The following is a 17,215-nucleotide window of genomic DNA, read 5'->3' on the forward strand; positions in this document are numbered from 1 at the left end:
CAAATGAAAGAAGCAGCTCCATTTATCCTTTTGCATGAGTTAGTGCATAGATTTAAAAGTTCAGAAAAAAAAAATCAAGCAAACATTTTAGCATAAGCTGCCTTCTCTTTCTCCTTCTGGGCTTTTATCTTCTATTTGATTTTGAGTGTTTCCGTCTGGATAGCTGCTTAAAAAGAAAATCCATGATACAGTTATAGTAATCTCTTTAATTCGAACTAATATGTCAAGACCAGATCACACAGCTGCAAATTACCCATGTGACTTTGTTTAACAGAAATGCATTTAATATTCTGTTAGGTCAGATATTAGCAGCAAAAAGACCTTGTCCCTTACCTTGTTTCACCTGGTGAGGTAACCAGGTAGAGGAGGGTGTAGCAAGCATAAAGTTGGTGCCAACATAGAATTTATTAGCTAAAAGTCTTATCCAATTTGACCAGGAAATTAAGAATGTTAATAAGACCCCTGTGGGGTAGGGAGGTGGTCCAAGAGGTGTGCTTTTGACCTACATAAGCAGGTTTCCCAGTGCAGGAGAAGCATCACTGCTCTACAAAAACAGGTTTTCCACCTCGGTGTGCTCTGTGCTCAATGCATCAGCATTTAAGCTGGTAGAAGCCAGCATTCTAGGCATCACACTGGCGTGATTTCCTGCTAAATCCTACCCTGCTTACTTTGTTCTTTTTTTTTTTTTTTTAAGGAAAGAATTTATAAACAAAGAGCTTTATTTTACCTTTGTCTTCAGGGGCTATTTCATGAGCCTTTTTAAGATCAGCCTTAAATAAAAGAGAAATATAAATTACTGTTCTGATGAAATGTTTAGATTAAAAAAAATAATAAATATTGTGATAATTACCAATGCCTGATCGAGTTCTTTTATTCCCTGCCATCCTTGAGCCCGTCTGTAGAGAGCTTTAGTATTTGCTGGATCTATTTTAAGAGCCTGTAAATGTAATAAAATTGTCACATTAACATTTCAAATACTTCACAGCCTCCAATCTCCAAAAATAGCACAGTTCACACCAGCAGACAATCTTCCCCATTTGGTTTGAGGGTAAGCTGTTAAAACATTAACTGTGTAAAAAAGAATGTTATATTGTAGTACCAGAAGTGGTCTTTTGTGAAGGATGAGGATATATGAGCATAAAGTGGGTTCTCTCTCTCTCACAAATAGAAAATATAGTGGCTGGGCAAAGAGATTTTTCTACTACTTGATTACTTAAATTATGTTTTCAAAGTACCTCAGTTGATTTGGCTAGCTAGGTGTTTCATTTTCTTGCCTGTAAAGATTGTGTTCTTTATTCTTATTAGAGATAGTTCTACAGTTTGTCTCTTTTTTAGTTAAAGAATATAGTTTCTTAGTGATTACAGGAAATCTCTTTGCATATATGTTTGGTTTTATTAATATAATTTATTAACTTTAATCCACTGACTAAGAATTACAGTCCATTAGATGATGCATCTAGATTTTTTTGAATCACTTTATTGTTGTTCATATAAAGACAGTGTTACTCTGGGCACCCATCCTGATCTGTCTGCTGTAAAGTCTAGAGCCGCCTCTGTGTTAAGAATTAGAAAATCAGGTGTCTGTATTGTGTACACAGAGGTAGTGTTTTTTGGTTTTTTGGTTTTACCCTGACCAGTGTGCTTACAGCTACTTTAAAGCAAGGTTTGTTGGAACAGGTTCAGACGTTCATAATTCCTTATTTACACCAAATAATGAATGTATTACAGATTGTTAATTTAAAACGTTTTTGGCCTTAGGAAATCATAGAAGTGAAAGTGTATAGTTTCTCATTAATGGTTACCTTGAACGCTACTAGTTAATCTTAGGAAACTAGTGTTCTGATTAAAACACTTATATACTCTTTAACACTTGCATGTATTAAAGATGCAGGCTAAATACTTTACAGAACACTACTACAGCAATGAAGTTGCCTTTATCTAAGAATTATGTAATCTTAAAAAGAAGACAGGTTTGGTTTTGGTTTGGTTTTTGTTGTTGTTTTGGGTTTGTTTTTTTGGTTTTATTTGGGGTTTTGTTCATGTTGTTTTGTTTGTTTTGTTTTTACACAATGGCAAGTATTATGATTAATAATTTCTATCTATAACACTTAAATGCTGTTTCATTTTTTACCACTGCCCAGATGACAAATATGACATTACACAGGGCTTTTTTTTTCCTCATCCTCCATTTGTCCATTCTGAATGTAGGTTTATGGAAGTTTTCCATGTGTGAAGCCAGTTCACGAAAGACACCTTACAAATAGATTAGCTGGGACTCCTGCTGTCAGCATGAAGCCCTAGGAGATGCTGCTCAGGATCCTCTGCTAACAGATTAGAGCATTCTTTATTTCCTTCAAAATTTCAGTTTTACTGAATTATTCAAAGTTTCCTCAAATGTACTAAATTTTGTCAGTATGTCTATGTCACTGTTACTTCTTTTTAAAATTTATTATTTTTCAGTATTTCCATATTAATTGTTTCCTTCATTCTTTCTACCTATTCACTGCTTTCTTTTCACCACTAAGCCTACCTTAAAGGACTTTAGTTAGAAAAGTCACTTCAGTTATTTAATACAGGACCATCAAATCTAAAAGCAAGTGAAATGCTTTGCTTGTATGAGTCTTCCAGAGAAAACTACTCCTAGTTCACTGAAGACAGTTTAACTCTTTGTAATATAAAAATTAGGTCTGCTCTTAGTAAACAAAACTGGCAGTGTACGTTTTTCTGGCAGAAAGCAACAGCCCCCTTTTGTTCATTTCTATTGAGTCACTGCAATTTCAAAATCTTTTTAAAAAGCCATATACTTAGAAGTTAGTAATAACTTCACAATCAGCCTTCTACTTTCTTTATTTTCAAATGATAAGCTTGTCAGAAGACTCTTACAAAAAGCTTTGTAGTTTGTCTCCATTTTCTACACAGGCCAACTGTTAATCAAAATACTAAACATTAAATTTACCTCTGAACAACTTTCAATGGCTCCTTGCCAATCCGACAGCTTTAGTTTACAAGCGGCAATATTTAAAATGCAGGTCAAAGCAACCGTCTTTAACTTTGGTTTGTCTGCCTCCTCTGCCACTGCTTCAGAAGCTTCTACATACCTGCAGAAAAACAGATTTACAAAGAACATGCATTAGTGTTGCAACTTCCATTTTGTTCTTAGCTACCATTCCACAGATAAGTGTGAACTATGCTCTCCAAACTGGTATTTTTAAAGCAGCCTCAGTTCCACTATCACAAATACTTATTAGACTAAATATGTAAGACCTGTCCTGGCAAAAAAGATGAACTCACTAGTGAATGTTTTGCTCTAACAACTCTTAATTCTCCACTGTACCAACAGCAATCTTTTCCTTAGAAAAATGCACTATTCCAGATGCCATGAAACCATTAGAATTTATCTCAATGACTGTTTATTTTCAAAAAACATGTTCCTCATCAATGGAACACCACCACTGCACCTTCCACATTCATGGGAACCTTCATCTCTTCTTCCGTTCCCCCATTAATATTTTAATTAATTTAGGCGTTTATAGCTAAAAGCTGAAGCTAACTTTACTTTATAGAGGAGGGTGTTTTATGAGCATTAGTAATTCCACCTTCTGTCCATTGTCTTCCTTCATGACTTTTTTCCTGAATTTCAAAACAGACACTGCTTCAGGACTGAGTGACATCAGTTACCACATCTGTGTTCCATAGGCAAACTCATGGGCAAACGGTATCTCATTCTTAATTTACAAATGTGCTAATACTGTCAGTTTTTTATTTTAAGTGGCAAAGGTCTGTTGCGGATATAAAAGTTCTAGCTCTTTTTTTAATGGCCTACTTAATAGAACTTCTGTGGTTTTTATTTTAAAAATAAAAATAATGGTTTTTGTATTTTAGGCATGCCATGACAAATGAAGTCTCTGCAGATCCATGCCCACCTAACTTGAATTTTTGCATCCCCTATCTTTTGAGTGTTGAATGGTTTGTATACAACTTTGGATGACAGAAATAAGTAATACTTTAAAAGTTAGCCATAGTCCAAAAGATTTTTCCACTTGTTGGGCATCATGCAAAAGAGGAGAACCAGGAGAGAAAAGGGTAAAAAGCCTAAGGAGCGTTACAATACAAAACTGTGTTATGTTCAAAACAAAAAGAATACTGCTATAATGTTTATAAATCATACAAAAACATGAAAGATTGCAACCATTCTGGAAACAAAATCAGAGTTTCCAAGTCAGAGAAGTCAATAATATTCAGGGAGATAAAAGGAAATAATACATTTTTTGGCAAAAAAGTGTCAATTCTTTCATTTAAAAGAAATTTTAAAAACCTGGGTAAGCAGCAGTAAGACAAGAAACAGAATAGAAGGTTATAATGGTTACTGTTGGTAAAAAGAAAACAACATTGCCAGATGGTCTAGTAGGTAATTTGTACATAAGACATGGGAGATACCCCAATAAGAGCTGTTCTGTTCCTATCAATTCTGGCTAAGTGACAGCTAAAATACACTATCTTACTTAGATGTATTATATTTTAGGATACAATAACCATGCATGTCCACAAAAGTGTGATCTATAAAGAAGAGCTGGAATGATCAGATTTGTTTAGTCTACAGAAATTACTATCCTTTCCATCCACAAAGGAAAAAAAAAGCACCAAATACAAGCTGTCTACTCTGACTGGAAGAGTCTTCATCAGGTGTGCTTAAGAGTGAGCAAGACAACTAATTGTGAGGGATGGCATAATTATACCTCGTATTTACTTAAGAATGGGAAAAGGTAATAGACAGATACAACACAAAGTTCCTTAAAGATCCATTCCAACCTTTTTTTCTGTATGATTTCTAAAAGGTTTACATATAAATCCTGTTTACTTTGGGATTTCTGTTGGGCTGTGATGGGCTTTTTGAGGGCAGAAAGAGATGTTACATGTTGGGTTAATACCTGTAATTAAAGGATTCATTCTTATGCTTCAGAAAGGCATCAATTGTTTGAAGCCCAGTCAGCTGAAAAATTCAACTGAAGCACTAAATATGCCTTGATTTTTTTTTCTCTCATTATTGTTACTGCTAGTTAATCAATGATCTTTTAGAAGGTAGGGATGAAGGTCAGTATAACTTAAAAATAAGAGTTTTTAGGAGAAGCTCATATGCATAAAGCAAAAAGCACGAAAAGAATATAGGAGCAGCATGGACACGAAAGCAGAAAAAACATTATTTTGAAGGCAAGTCTGCACTATACATCAAGTCAGGATGACGGTATGGAACCTCAGAAAAAATAATAATTAATTAATGAACACCACACTTGGGGGTGCCCTCTCTTGAGCCTACCAGTTTCCTAAACCTACTGGTTTTTTAGAAATCAGAGAACAAGTATCTCTCTCCTTTCCTGTCCATTAACTATTCTATGTACTACTGTGCTTTTCTTCCCAGTTATGCACCAGCACAGCAAGAGTATTAAAAAGAGCATTTAGTCAGTTCTAAACAATACTTCCTGCCTATAGCTATTACCTAGCCGTGAGCAGAGACCTACTTGAGTAAGTAGCTAAAAATCAGATTCAGAAGGCTCTTTTATTTTAAAAAAAAAAAAAGAGCACAGCAACAGGCACTTTTAAAATGCACATATCATTGCTTGATAGCAGTATTAATCTGGGTGACAGGAGCTACCTGATTGAATGATGATAGCCTTACCTTAAACTTTTACTATACTTTTTAGCTGCCACTGCCCAATTTTGCGATTTGAAGAAAGTATTTCCTATATTCTTTATGTCTTCTGCTATGGCCACAATCTTGTCAACCTAATAGAATAGATGGAAAATATAAAGTATGAACATAATTATGAAATAAGTCTTGATTTATCTAATATTTAACAGTAGGATCCCATGTCCATCCTCTTTCAAAGATTATTATAAAATCTCAGAATAAAGATAGTCCAATTTTAGACAAGTACAAGCTTCAAAACACTTCTGTAAAATTCTCTATTTAACACAATAGTCTGAAAGATTAAATTCCTAATGGGTTTTCTACAGTATAAAGAGTGAGAAAATACCAGACATAACATAGCAGTTCAGCTCCCTCCCCTAAATGCTGGTACCCACACACAGAACTATATATAAATGTGTTCACCATTATTCATAGAAAAGAAGACATGTTAACAATCTAAGTATTCAACCAAGACTGCCTTATTCCTGAGAAAATTCTGTCTTCTGCTTCTCAAAATGGTATTAGTCACCTGAACTCTGCCTGCTCTCAAACTAAAAGTTGCATCAACATAATTCTCCTTCTCTCAAAACATCTATGGAAGGAGAAAAAAAACAACTGCATATCTTTATCAAATCCATCATATGTATTTCCAGAATGGCATACATTTCAAGTGTTAAGTTACTTTTCCAGTGGCAATTAACAGTTTACAATTACTGCTGTCTATATCACAGTAGTCTTATGCTCTGACAGATGTATATATTGCCATTTGTAATACTATCAGTTTACACTTGTACCCTACTAGAATTAATGACCTTGGAAAAATCTGATCACAGCATGAGACCAATGTCACAATGTTTTCTGTAGTTACTTTATATGAACCAGTGTAAAGTAAAAGGAGGGAGGCACCTGCCAACTTCAGTTCTGAACCATAGCAAATGCCCTCCAAAAACATTTTCAGAAATTGAAGTGGTTCTCATAGCCAGGTCCAAGGAGCTCCTGGTTTCTAGCTGTAATGTGTTTTACTGTTCAATTTCCAATTCTGTATTTGGAATCTAAACATGCAGCCCCCTTTTTCTCTCCCCTCTGACAAATCACTGTGTGATTTACACAGTTTGTCTATATTTCACTTCCAAGATAAAGTAAAAACCTGCAGCAGAGCAGGTTTCACCAGTCTGCTCCATAACTCTCAACAGCATGTCTTCCTTTGGTTCAAACAACCTGAAAAGCAAACAGCTACTGGGGATTAAGAATTACTAACTCTGATGTAGTAAGAATCTTTTAAAACGGTTGATCCTTCATTATTTCTAGTAAATGAGGTAAAATCTTTTAAAGTGTGGATATTTTAAAAGTAGCACAGAAAAAGTGTGTAGGTACAACAATAAGTTAGTCATCTGCAGGGTTGAGTTCTAGTAATTGCCATTTGTCACTACAGCACAAACAAAAGTAAAAAGAAACGAAGAACAGAAAAAAAAATTAAGTGTAATAATTTTAAGTTATTGTGGTTCTAATTACTGGGGAAAAAAATTAGCTGCAGTTAGCACTGAAAAAAAAAAGAGAGATAGCAATCCCCTCCCACAGCATTCTCTTTCCTAAAATTGAATGTCACCATTTAATCAGGACCTTAATCGATTCTTAAGAAAAAAAGGTTAGTGAACATCATCACAGAGACCATGTGACTCAGATTACCTACAAGTCTTGCATTCTGTAAAATAAGTACCTTAAAAGAAAAATACTTACATCTTTCAAGTCTATATCTGAATCTTCGGGAAAATCTGGATGAGCATCTCCAGACCCATCCTGGGGAACAATTCCCCAATCATCTCCTTCCTTTAGCTCTCCACATTCTGCAATGACGCACAACTGAAAAGAAAGGAAGTCTAAGCAGCAGTATTGCTTATTAAGACAATTTAAAAACAACAACAACAACAAAACCCCACTTCTGAGTGCTCTTTGAAATTCAGTAAAAATGCTTTTTCAGTGCTTTTTCATCTGTTGTTTGGGTGCATTGATTTCAGAAACCCACCACATCATTAGCCTATCACCATCAAAAGGCTATTATTACAGAAAGTGTTGCTCCTCCTCGGAGGAGCAGCATTCCAAGAACACCATACCCACGCTGCACAGACAAGCTGGAAAAGGAACTGGCAGCAAGTTGAGCTGCAGCGAAACACAAATTATGGAAGTTCTACTACATTAGAGAAAACGGTTCTTTCTCAAACTACCAGATCTTTTAAAGTTACAGAGGTATTCATTTTTCAAACAACCACAAACTGACATGTCCTGCACACCAACTGCTTTTCCAGAAATACGATTTCTGACATAAAATTCCTAAGAATAATATATCACCTAGGTAGGGTTGTGAATTACACCTTTTGATTTCATCACCCATCCTGTGCCTCTAGCTATTCATTTCCACCTTCACCCAGATAAAAGCCTCCACCCTCACAGCTGTATTGAACAATAAATCAATTGTTTGTGCAGGGAAAATTTATCACAAAAGAACAAAAGCCTCTTAACAAGGACAGCAAAATAGAAATTAACGCTGTTAGTAAAAATAACTGGTTAACATTTAATAGCTATAAACATTATACCAAGCATTTGGAAGAAATGAATATATATAATAAAACACAAAAATAAACGTCATCCCTAACTGCTTTGGATTTTGCTTACCTTAGCAGGATTTTCTCCATTTACTTCAACGTTTTCTAATATTTTAACTACACCCATTCCTTTGATCACTTGGCCAAACACCACGTGTTTCCCATCCAGGTGAGAAGTAGGCACCGTTGTAATAAAGAACTGAGAACCATTAGTACCTGGTCCTGCATTTGCCATGCTCAGCAGCCCTGGTTTATCATGCTGCATTGGGGGAAAAAAAAAAAATCACAACCAACTTAGGGAAGATCTGTTATAAAACGATATATAAGATTCTGTAAGGCTATTAACATTTATAGCAAAGATAGCCATAATGACAACCTGGTAAACCAGACAGTCACGTACAGCTGGCAACTAATTTTACCTATCATGACTGAAGCAGGCAAATGTGCCGCTCTGCATCTTCACTGGCCACCCAGCAGCCTAGCAAGCAGAGCCACATGTGTGACTTGATGCTGTAACATCTGTCTATTTCTTGTGCACTCAGTCCCCTGTGCAGCTGCTCAGTTTAGACAGATCAGCTAAGAGGTATATGAAGCTCCTCACTGGATTATTCCAGACCACTGGCCTCAAGAAACAAAGCAGAACACCACCTAAGCCAACTTTAATGTTACACTGTCAAGATTGGTATGTATTGTTACGTTTATAAAGGCTAGTCACACAATGTTGTAGAACTATGGGGTCTAGGGGACTGTGGTCTTTGTTATTTAAAGGTTGGTGGATGTTTTTTAAACTCCTTCACTTTCCTAGAGAGACAGTTTTTATTCCATTGGGATTTTTAACTATCTAAATATTTTGGCTCATGATATCAGGCCACAAACTAACAAAAATTTATTAAACGGCCCAATATGAGAATTATATTGTTTATCTTGTTTCCTGTAAGTACTTTTTCCTTCTTGAAAATAAGAATTATCTTGCTCCATCATACAGAATATTTAATTTTCACTTGTACTGCAAAAATGTACGTTTCATATGTGTGGTGAATCTCTTGTTGTTAAACTGGCATGACAAGAGTCATCTGTCAGGCATTGAAACAGGCTGCCCAGGGAAGTGGTAGAGTCACCATCCCTGAGGTGTTTAAAAGATGTGTAGATGAGGTTCTTAGGGACATGGTTTAGTGCCAGTGGTAGGTTAATGGCTGGACTTGATGATCTTGATGGTCTCTTCCAACCAAGATGATTCTATCATTAAGATATTATTCTCCACAAACTGATCTGGTTATTAAGTGCAAGGAACTCCACTTATCGTGAAGTCAGTATGTTACACCAGGACACTGGTTTATGTCTGAAGCATGCAAGCTGTGGTATTCCTGAGAAACTTGATATTGTGGGGAGGAGGAAAAAAAAATAATAATATGACAGCACTGAGGAGATGGAAACAGAAACTGCTGTGAACTACACCTCAGAGCTCAACGGGAAGTTGATTAGTTTGAGACAACAGTCTGAGAAAGCTGTATTTAAGCATCTGGTTTGTACCTATAGTCTCTACCACTTCAAAGAACCTGCAGTTTTGAAAACTCTTCCCACAGAGTGTTTAGATTTCCATGGTGGCAGGGAGAACTCCTTGCCTGAAGTGTTCATCCAGTCATACGGCACAGTGAGTCTGAATCTTTCAACTAACTCTACGATGAATGCTGGAGCCACATTTCCAGCTATTGCTCTGAACTTCGTAATGGACTTTGATGTCTGACTAGTGGAAGATTGACATATTTTCTTTTCCTAAAACTGTTTGGGGGCAAGCACAATTGCAGTCAGGTCTTTGTTTCAACCACAGGACAGCGATGTCTGTAATTTTTTTAGTCCGTGTTGTTGAGGAGTCATTCATATGCTATCCCATAACAACCCTGTTAATGCCAGTGCTGAGAAGTGTTACACCTACAGCAGCAGGTGTCCTGGCTGTTGTAATGAGTGCTTGAAAAACATGTTATTTGTACTGTTTCCAGGTAGTATTCCTATCCAGGTTCAAGATGTGACTACTGATAGTTAGAGCACAGGGGATTTTTTCCAGCTACACAGCCCTTTACATGCATCCGAGAACACAGAAGAATGCTAAGAACAATGATTCTGTTTGCCACTTTTCTCCAGAATAGTCAAAAAATGTAAGTCACAGTGTACAGGAAATACTTAAATGTGGAGATCTTCAAACACTATATAAATTGTAGCCCTATGGTACACAGACATGCTATACGGTACGGTGAAAAGAAGTCTTCTTCCCTTTCTTGAATACCCATTTTTTAAAAAAAGATAGAACTACGGTCCTTAAAAAGACAGATTTAAAAATACTGAAGGCAAACACTTCTTCAAAAGTATAAAAAGGAACTCAGTCTTATGTAAAAAGACAGACCTTGTAGGCACCAACTGCATTTTGAAGGTTATGCCTTTGCAAAAGGAACAGGGAATGACACAGGACGCATCCTGAGAAAACATTAATCTTGGAAAAAAGAACGTTAATTCTGAACTTGAAGAAAAATATAAACCACTGAAACTTCAAAAACCGAATACAATTAGTATTTTCAACAGAGTACCTTATAATGAAAGTTTTCATCTTCAAATTTTTCACCATATATACTTTCTCCACCTGTGCCATTTTGGTTTGAGAAATCTCCACCCTGGACCATGAACTGCTTAATAACTGTAAAAGAAAATAATTATAAAACATAGTAGCAAGGCAGGAAAGGCACAAAGAAAACCAATTCAGAGATGAAGAGCAATTCCTGTCACTAGCACTTGAGCCTAAATAGAACTGAAAACCACCTTCTTTATCAAGTCTCCCCTAAATACTCCTTTTCAGGTAAGCGGACATCACTTGATATTTAATCCTTTACCTGAAATCCATTTCAAACTATGCACAACTCTTAGTAAACTAGTTTTACTAATTTACTAGTAAATTTATAATTTACTATTGTCAATGCATAGTAAAAATATCCAGTCACTAGGAGCTTCAAAAAGTCAAAAACTTACTTTCAGCTAAGTTATTTCTTAAACAAATGTTCCAAATTATTTAACATTATTTCAAATACTGATAATGGAGGACTTCCATTACCAGCAGGTAATCAGAGAACTTAACAGAACTTACTTCTGTGGAAAGGACATCCTTTATAATGAAGAGGCTTTCCAGTGGTAGGCCCTGTTCCTTTCTCTCCTGTACATAACGCACGGAAATTTTCAGCAGTTTTAGGTACAACATCAGCAAATAATTCAAAGACAATGCGCCCAACTGAAATGACAAAGAGAGAATGAGACATATTTTTAAGTCCTGTCTTTTATATGGTGATGTGTTGAGCATTACAGAGCAAAGGTAATTAATATTTCAGACTTGACTATATGTATTTAGATTACTATTAAATTTACATTTTGGGTTTGTTCCATGGCAATCACTGACAGAGTTACATTAGGGTTTTAGCAAGGTTATTACCAGCAACGAATTCCACTATCAAGAGTAATTTACAGGGAATAAAGACAGATTCTGCCAGAAACTATCAAAAGTACCAAATGCATTTTCTGCCAAAAAAATGTGTGTGGGAAATCACACATACATATATTAAAGTCAAATTATGTATTTTAACATGCATACTTATTTTATGTTTCTTTTAACATATACATATAGCTTGTTCAAGCAAAACCAGCTACAATAAAAAAGACTGTTTTGTGGAGACTTTTACATGATCTAAAAACTTATGCCAAACATGTACGCCAACCTTATTCCTCGTTCACTTAAATCCCAATTTTACTAAGACATCGTAATACCTAACATGCATATGAATAATGGCTATTTACAGTTACAGATGCTACGAGCAATTATTAAAAAATATACACGTTTTAACTAAAGGAAGTGAAAGCTGAGTAGCTAACAGATCCCGTAATAGACGATAAATGGATTCTGTGTCAAATTCTCATCTTTTCACAAAGTGGCTTCTCGGAGAGATATTTCTCACTCCTAGCAGCTGCCACCAGTTGCTGCTGCTGTTTTCTCATCAGCCTCACAGTCAATTAGTTATCATATCTTCACCGGAAACTAAATGTAAATACATTAATTCTAATTAATACAGGAATGAAAACAAATCAGACAACTGAAAGTCAATAAAAGACAAATCATCTTACAGACTTATTATTGAGTAGCAGAATGAGTAAACAAGAGGCAATATCCTGACAAAAAGGCATCATCTATCTTCACCCATGCAAATTTTGAAAACCTACACTTTTGAATATCACCCCAGCTTCCATGTTGTTGTTTTGTTGTTTCCACTTCGACCATTTGCCCAGATTTTCGAATGACCTCTGCCAACACCAGCCATGCCAAGAGAACAACCCATCCCAAGAGAATGACTGATGCCAAGAGAATGACTGGGACCAAGGGTCTGCCAGAGCTTTCACCCCCGCAGGCTACGCGGCCTGGCACAGGCACCACCACCCGGCACCCCCCAGGCCAGCAGCAGCCAGGTGAGGCCTGCACCACGGCCCCAGGCGTGGGTGGCAGGACACGGCCTGGGAGCAGGGTGCGGGCTGCTCTGACCCAGGCCGCGCTCGGCGGGCTGGCGGCACGTGTTAGCGGGTGTGTAGGTGCAGGCCGTGGCCAGAGGTACCCCGGGGACCTATACGGTGCAGGGCAGCATGCCAGCCTGCTACACTTGGCCGGGCGAGGCTCTTCAGGGATGGCGTCGCAGGGGATCACTGATGGCGCTGTAAGTGCCCGCTCCCCGGCATCACGGCCGGGTACCCCCCTCAGCTGGGAAGCCCCAGGGAACGGGATGCCGATGCAGCCATGTTGTCTTTCCCTCCGTTTCCCTCGGGCCTGTTCATTCGGCGGGGAAAGCCCAGCGGAGCTCGCAGGGCCCGGCGGGCAGGCAGTCTCCCGCCCCACAGGAGGCCCGTTCGCGGCGGGACCATGTTTCTCCCCCTTCCCGGCGCCGCGTGTGTGTGCCCGCAGCACGCCACCGCAGCCTCGGGGTCCCTCCCCGTCGAGAACGTTCGGTCCCGCGGCCCGGCTGAGGCATGAGCCGCCCTGCTCCCGCCCGCTCCCCGCCACCCGGCCCGGGCTCCGCGTGTTCAGCACAGAGAGGCCCCGGCCTCGGGCCCCTCGGCCCCGGCCCAACCACGCGGGCCTCGCCCGGATCCCCGCCGCTCTCTTCCCGCCCCCTCCCCACCTCTCTCGCCCCCGATGTCCACATCGAAGAAGGCGCGGGGGTTGGAGGGCTTGCTGGGCCGGGCGACAGGGGACGGATGCGACATGTCGCAGCTGCCCGCTACCGCGGTGGCTCCGCCTTGCTCGGCCGCTCGCGATTCCGGCCGCCGCGGGGTCGGGGCCGCTTCCCGCTCCTCCCACCGGCGGGGCCGGGCGGCTGGCGGAGAGCGCCGCGGCCACCGGGGGCACAGGAGCCTGCCCACAGCTGATGGCGGCGGGCGGGCGCTCTCAGGGAACGCTGAGGGAGCGCGGGCGGGCGCCGCGGGCGGCAGCGCGGCGGGGGCGCGTGTGTGGCGGGCGGCTTTCGGTGCCCCCGGCGCGGCCCTCGGTGCCCCCGGCGCGGCCTCGCACCGCTCGCCGAGGCGCCGGGCGGGAAGGCGACGGGTAGTGGCGCAACGCGGGTGCCGCACGGCGGAGCCAGGGCCCCGCAGATGGCTGCGGGAAAGGTCTGCCTCGGCCTCCTGCCTCCGAGACATCTTTAATCACTTGGAGGTAACCTGCAAAGAAAAAACGTTTGTTTCTTGAGAGTGTATACACTCACAGAAGGCCTGGAAATGCGGGTAAGGAGAGGGATTTTTTATTTTGCCTACGTTATGAGAGAAGCACAGGCTTTGTGAAAAGCTGTGACCCGTGGAAAAATGGACAAGTTTTCAAAGTGACTATCACCATATAAATGCTTAGAAACACTGAATAACTCCAGACTTCTTAAGGTCTGAAAACGAAATGTGTTTCTTCCCGAAGTGTGACAACCACGATAATTGCTCTGAGGCAAACAATCTCTTCCAGCCACTTGTGTTGACCAAGGGATGTGAAAACCATCAACAAACTTTGTTGGGGCTCCTCAAGGTGCAGAATTCCCAAGCACATGAATGGCCAACCTGGCCACATCCTGTGCTCATGGGCATCCTGAGGGCAAGGGGTGTGTTGAGGCAAAAGTTGAAGGGGCAGAAAAGTGCTGGGCTCTTGCAAACTTGAAGTTGTTTTGGGAATGCTCCTGATCAAAAATGATCCTCTCTGTTCCTTGGACTTCTCTAATCCATCCTAGAAACCTCTACATTCATTCTTTGATTCATTGTATCCTCCAAAGGCTTTCTCCTCTAATTCTTGTCATCTTTATATGTTTGGGCTTGAACTTCATCAAGCTGGTTTTCATCTCTCTCTCAGTATGTTCTCAATATTAGACGTGTCAGAGGTCATCTGTAATTGCCATATTGAAAGAAAATATAAAGTAGCACTGATATTAATAACACTGCAGTCCATATACTGCATCGTGATCATTCCCACAGCCTCTGTACAGATGTTGGATAGAAGAGGTGATCAGCACCGAGTGCTGTTGAATATTGCATCTGGGAAGCCTCAACAGAAGGAAAAACCATCTGCCACCATCTGGGAACACTTAGTGAGGAATCAGTGGAACCACACTAAGGCATTTCTCTCTCTGAGCCAGGTCATGCAGCTGTGTCAGGGATTTCGCATGCTCCACCATGTGAAAGGCCACCAGAGCTTTGAGTCATCTGCAAGTCACCAGGCATCTGGCCATGGTCACTGGTTGAGATATTTTTATCATTACGCTTAGCGTAGGTGAGGTGCAGTGGCGTAGAAGTGATTTCAGTGAGGCAGTTGTTAGCCAAGCAAGTACAGTCTGGGAGAGATTTCATTAGCAGACAGCAGAGTAAAGTGCGTGGTGTTGGTGTGTGTCCCCCGCAAGAGCTGTTGGCAGCTTCCTCTTGAGAAGTAGTGATTCATTCTTCCAGGAGCAGACTTAACACAGTCCCTGTAGTTATTTTCCTGGCCAAGTTGGAATAGTCTAGATTCTAGATTAGTTATTCATATTACAGTAGTTGCTCGAAAATCCCTATGTGCAATGTACTTTAGAAGTACAAAGAAACAGGCAATCCCTGTGCTAATTTGGAGATGTGAGGTGGACAACAGAAAAACTAAGCAACTTTCTCAGTGTCAGTAGGAGATTCTGGAAAATAATGTGAGCTGAATGAATATCTTCCAAGCACTGCAGCAGCATAATTACTGTACATAATAATTTATAGTCATTGACAGATTGTAAAAAGCAAGTGTAGTGTGACTTCTGCCAATAATTTACTGAGTGATTTTATGTTCAAATTAATATATTAAGTTATACACAAAATTGATGGATAAATAATGTCTTTCAAATGTGGTAAACACTTGTAAAACATTGTATTGAAAATAGGCACTATAACTGAACTGTCAAAGGTTTTAATTCAGATATTTATGCATACATAGCTTTAGCTACCCAGTAAAATTGTTTTGGGTATTATAACTAGATAAACACATGTTGAGGGTGCTAAAAAGTACAGGTCTCTCCTCTACTGAGTATATCATACTTGCTGGAGTATGACACTCCAGTCTAATTGAACTCAAAGACCAGTCAGAGCAAGGGATGTGGATCTTCTAAGTCCAGCCACTTATACAATCTTCATTTTCTCCTCTTCTTCCCTCCCTGACTAAAGAAGCTATCATTGATAAATGCACAGAAATGCCTATATCATTCTAAAACTTGTAGTCCAATGGAAGACACAATAAGCAATAATAATTAATAATCATTCCAGCCTGTAAAATAGTATTTGTGAAAGAATAAACTGTAAAATAAAGATTATTTATAATTGTTGCTGATTGTGTAAGGTGGGCAAATACGTACACATGGAGAATAGGATTTTTTGCTGTTTGTTTAATTTTCTTACTCTTTTTTTCACCTCTAGATCTGTATTTGACCCTGTGAAGAAAATTGAAGCTTAAACATGTTCATGCCACCAGAAGGTGAGAACTTTGGCTTAGTGCAGAACTTCCTTGTCTAAGGATATTAAAAGCCATTTTGGTTTTTATAGGAATGATTGTATGTTTGTGGGCTTTTCACTGGATTGAATTGTAGCTTCAGAACAGGACCCAGTGGAGAACTGAGGGGATCGAGTTGACAAGCAACTGAAACACATACTTTACCAGCCTTTCACAGCAGCTATTAAGAAGCTTCCAATATGCAATTTTTTGCTAAAAGTCTTGGTAAGGATGCTTTCACTGCTTGCTGTGAAATAGAGCAGCCACTCAGCCTTTCCTGTGCCACAGGGTGCATCATGTGCTGTTCCCATGTGACCTGGCACATCAAACATGTCATTTTCATCAGAGAGACAGGAGACAGGAGAGAGAGAAATCTGTTTCCTCATTATCAGGCTTATTGTTCCCCATCTACACCAAGTCTTTTTCTGAACAAAAAAAAAAAAAAAAAGGAGGTCTCAAATTAAACCTATACTGAGCAGTTATTGGCTCTCAGCTGATTCCTCTAAGCTGAATTAAAATGCAATATTAAACAATTAAAGAACCATATGTTCTTGTCCCAGGATATTTTAAAAATAAAATTGTCTACATAGAGCTGACATTCTATGACAGAAATTGAAAGAAAAGTCATGCATTTAGTCATCACTAACTTTCAGATACCTTGATCACTAAAAACATGGTTTAGCTAAGAACTAAGTTTTAGAGGCAAATAACCAGAGAAGCTGCTGGCCACTGTTGCCACAGTGCTGATGTGGGATGTTTTTTTGCTAAATTCCTGCCCTCACTTTTGATACAAAGGTATTTCCTGTGTGTTACTGCAATTTCATGTAAATGTATAATGCTGTTTATCATAGTTATCACCAAAGGGTATTAAAATATCAGTTATGG

The 17,215-nt window shown here is 39.4% G+C and overlaps 1 protein-coding gene across 2 annotated transcripts; it reads right to left on the minus strand.

The window, feature by feature from the left end:
• Window positions 1–50: 50 nt before the first annotated feature.
• On the minus strand, window positions 51–13,596 carry PPID (peptidylprolyl isomerase D). 2 transcript variants are annotated; one of them, XM_080343739.1, is made up of 10 exons: window positions 13,485–13,596; window positions 11,417–11,557; window positions 10,866–10,972; window positions 8,357–8,545; window positions 7,424–7,546; window positions 5,675–5,781; window positions 2,957–3,098; window positions 851–937; window positions 728–770; window positions 51–163 (listed from the first exon to the last, which is right to left on the minus strand). In XM_080343739.1, the coding sequence occupies exons 1-10, from the start codon at window positions 13,567–13,569 to the stop codon at window positions 132–134; spliced, it is 1,056 nt and encodes a 351-aa protein (XP_080199865.1). In that variant the 5' UTR covers window positions 13,570–13,596; the 3' UTR covers window positions 51–131. The 2 variants fall into 2 exon arrangements, with proteins under 2 accessions (XP_080199865.1, XP_080199864.1); XM_080343738.1 differs by lacking the exon at window positions 51–163 and having other exon boundaries at window positions 271–770.
• Window positions 13,597–17,215: the final 3,619 nt, after the last annotated feature.

The sequence above is a fragment of the Nesoenas mayeri genome, assembly GCF_963082525.1.
Source record: "Nesoenas mayeri genome assembly, chromosome: 4".
Classification (NCBI taxonomy): Eukaryota; Metazoa; Chordata; class Aves; order Columbiformes; family Columbidae; genus Nesoenas; species Nesoenas mayeri.